Raw genomic sequence first — 3,217 nt, forward strand, 5'->3', positions numbered from 1 at the left:
GATTCCGCAACTGTATATATATTATTATTATATATATATATATATATAGGCCACTGATATGCAGCGAGCAAACCTGAAACAGTTTGCTGATGTTTTGCTGGTCTGCAAAGTTTGCAGGGAGCCATTTGAAAATTCATCTGCACTGCTGGATCATGTAGATAAAATGCATTTGCAGGTGCAGTACAAATAATCTATATATTTTAATTAAAAGCGAGATTATTTTTGTATAATTGCTTATTCAGATGTGTCATAATAATATAGAATTTGGACGTAGTAATTTAACCCCACCACTGGCGATTAATATAAAATCAAAATCAAATTCTAAAATTAATCTTCAGGCTAAACATTCATGTGAATTAATCGTGAAATATTCTAGCTTCCGGTACAAGTGCCAGGATCATCACCTATGAGGGTTCTAAAGACATATACACGTAACAAAAAACCACTTGAAGTGATTGAAAGTACTACTAGCTTGAACATGAGCAAATCTGTAAGTATCCCAATTGTAGCTTTTCTTTACAATATTTTCTAATTTATGATTGCATGTGATTTATTAATTCAGTGCTTCTATTTATTGCTATATGTTCCATGTTTACCATGCCAACCAATTTTGATTTTGTAGAAAACAGAAACTGTCCCACCAGCACAGCTGCAGTCAACGCCAACTGGTGGTACATCGGTGTTCAAGCAGCCACTGGTTTCTTTGCTTAGAATTCAAACCCCCAGTGATCAGGTACCAACAGCTGCTGCCCAAGCTACCGGTGCATCTTCCAGTCTTTCACAGGTGGTGCCATCTACTGATTTGAAATGCATACCTACTGCTGTGCCACCGGCAAGAAATCTGCTGGTAAGGTGTCATTGCGTCATGTGTCATAAATTTCAACATGACATGCTGTTGTTGCATTTATAATTCGTTACAGTCAGGTTGGTAAAACTCTGCTGTGTTATAGTATAAGATTTGACTAATAATTGTGTTACTTTATAATTAACTAGCGGGATACCCGGCGTTGCCCGGAGAAATCAGTGGCATTACCAGGGGTTGAAATTAGATTTTTATTATGGTATCCATTCGGGATACCAGGTAATCTGGTATCCCCCAAAGATCTGGTATCCCATTTTTTGGATAGTAATTTTAACAATTGTTTGCCTTCGAAACTCTCATCGCTCTCTCATCGCTCGCGTTCATTTTACATACGCCTCCACAGTACACTGCAGACAGGCGTATTGTCTAGACGCATTGTCTGGTTTGCTTGATACAATGTATACACATCACATTTATGCTGGCACTTGCAAATATGCTATGCCTGCTGTATAACGCTAGAGTGGCCTGCGCCCGCTCAGATCGCGCGCACTCGCTCTACACGCACTCGCTCAGATGCGCTGCCGTATAAAGTTGATAACTCAACAAGCACTATCCCGATTTTGAGGATTTTTTTTTACTATCCCGGCGGGATACCAAGCATTGAAATCTGTTATCCAACACAAGAATCTACTATCCCGCGGATATCGGGATGCCGCTAATTTCCACCCCTGATTACTCAGTTGGTGACTGCTTGGTTGAAAGGGAAATACCCAAAAAAATCGAACTATCTATCTATCCATGCATCCATCCCATGCCATCCCATCCCATCCCATCCCATCCCATATCCCATCCCATCCCATCCCATCCCATGACATCCCATGCCATCCCATCCTATCCCATGCCATCGCATGCCATCCCATCCCATCCCAAACAGTAAAAAATAACAAGAAATCAAAAGATAAAAGAAATTAAAAATTAAAAGTAAAAAGTAAAAAATTAAAAATAATACATACTAAAGAGGTAGGTAAAGGGAAAAAGAAGAAGAATAAAAGTTCCCCCAGCTGGGACTCCTAACCCGGAATCCCGGTGTAGGAGACGGATGTTTTAGCAATTAGGCCACTGCGCCGTTAAAGGTATACACCAAGGATTCACACTTTCGCACGTTGATGATGTCACATTCGCAAACGCTCCCTGGCGGCGGAGGGAATCAAACCACCATTTTCATTCACTCGTGTTGAGAATTTATCTGTGTGTTTAAAAGACTAGTATAGTTCTCCGTTGAGGCAAGTAAGTTGTAGCGAAGGCACGAATTAAACACAATTGCATAATAAGTAGTAACTTCAGTGATAAACCTTTCCGTGTTTTATGTTCAATAACTCGAGTCGTTTTTGTCGGGTTTGTTTCTTGTGCAGCAAGGCCGTATGCCAATGTATGGTATTCTTCAACTTCGATGTTTCAGTGCAGCAACGGTTTCCCTCTCAAATGTCTGCTAATGCGGTGGAAATGTGAATATATACTTGTTTCGTCGCACTCAATGTGGCACTACACGCAGTGCAGTCTCGACCGCGCCCGCCTGCACTGCTAAAACTATTTGTCCAGTCTCAACTACTGAAACAGTACAGTACTACTACTACTAGTACTACAGACTACAGTCAGAGAAAGCTGCCAAAGCCAAGCCAGTTCCACGGGCACGGTGACGGTGTCTTATCAATGACAATGACGACGTCAATGTATCATCTAACCCTAATCTGAATCCATAACCTTAAATTAATCTCATTGCTCACCATGAATACAGAATAGTACTACTAGATAATAATGAACTTGAAGGATATAGCAGGCGCGGATTTAGGCCGGTTTGCACCGGTTTCCAGAAACCGGTCACAGGCTGGGTATCTTCAGAATTGACCCTTAAAATTCACCAGAATGCACCAAATATAGCTTGATTTTTTAAAAATTCCCGGGGGGCATGCCCCCGGACCCCCCTAGCTGTGACTAGAACTATGGAAACTGGTCACCCAAACCTTCTGGATCCAGCCCTGCATATGTAGGATAATGAACCACTTTACCCAGGGTTCTCACTCAGTGACACTCTGGAATTTCAGACGGCATGTCACTGTCAAGCAATCTAGGCTAGATTCTAGGGGGTTTGTCTCATAGAGTTATATATTAGACCCCTTAGTATATTAATACAACTCTATGGTTTGTCTATATTCAGGCCGGTACAGGAGATAATTTGCATATCACTTCCAGCTGTGAAGAAGATGGTGAAGGAGGAGGAATGGGAGAAGGGAGAAGATGGTGGAGAAGGAGGAGGGGAGAAGCTGGTGGAGAAGGAGGAAGGGGAGAAGGGAGAAGGTGGTGGAGAAGGAGGAGGGGAGAAGCTGGTGGAGAAGGAGGAGGGGAGAAGGGAGAAGG

At 42.1% G+C, this 3,217-nt stretch overlaps 1 protein-coding gene across 1 annotated transcript in view; it reads left to right on the top strand.

Annotated features, from left to right (window-relative positions):
• LOC106806055 overlaps positions 1-3,217 on the top strand; it is a 5,420-nt gene continuing 2,203 nt past the window's right edge. Inside the window, exons 1-3 of the mRNA XM_014807897.1 lie at positions 1-175; positions 377-490; positions 623-847. Coding sequence (XP_014663383.1) covers positions 59-175; positions 377-490; positions 623-847 — 456 coding nt within the window. The 5' untranslated portion in view covers positions 1-58. The remainder of the gene's footprint in view (positions 176-376; positions 491-622; positions 848-3,217) is intronic.

The sequence above is a fragment of the Priapulus caudatus genome, unplaced genomic scaffold (assembly GCF_000485595.1).
Source record: "Priapulus caudatus unplaced genomic scaffold, Priapulus_caudatus-5.0.1 Scaffold139, whole genome shotgun sequence".
Classification (NCBI taxonomy): Eukaryota; Metazoa; Priapulida; class Priapulimorpha; order Priapulimorphida; family Priapulidae; genus Priapulus; species Priapulus caudatus.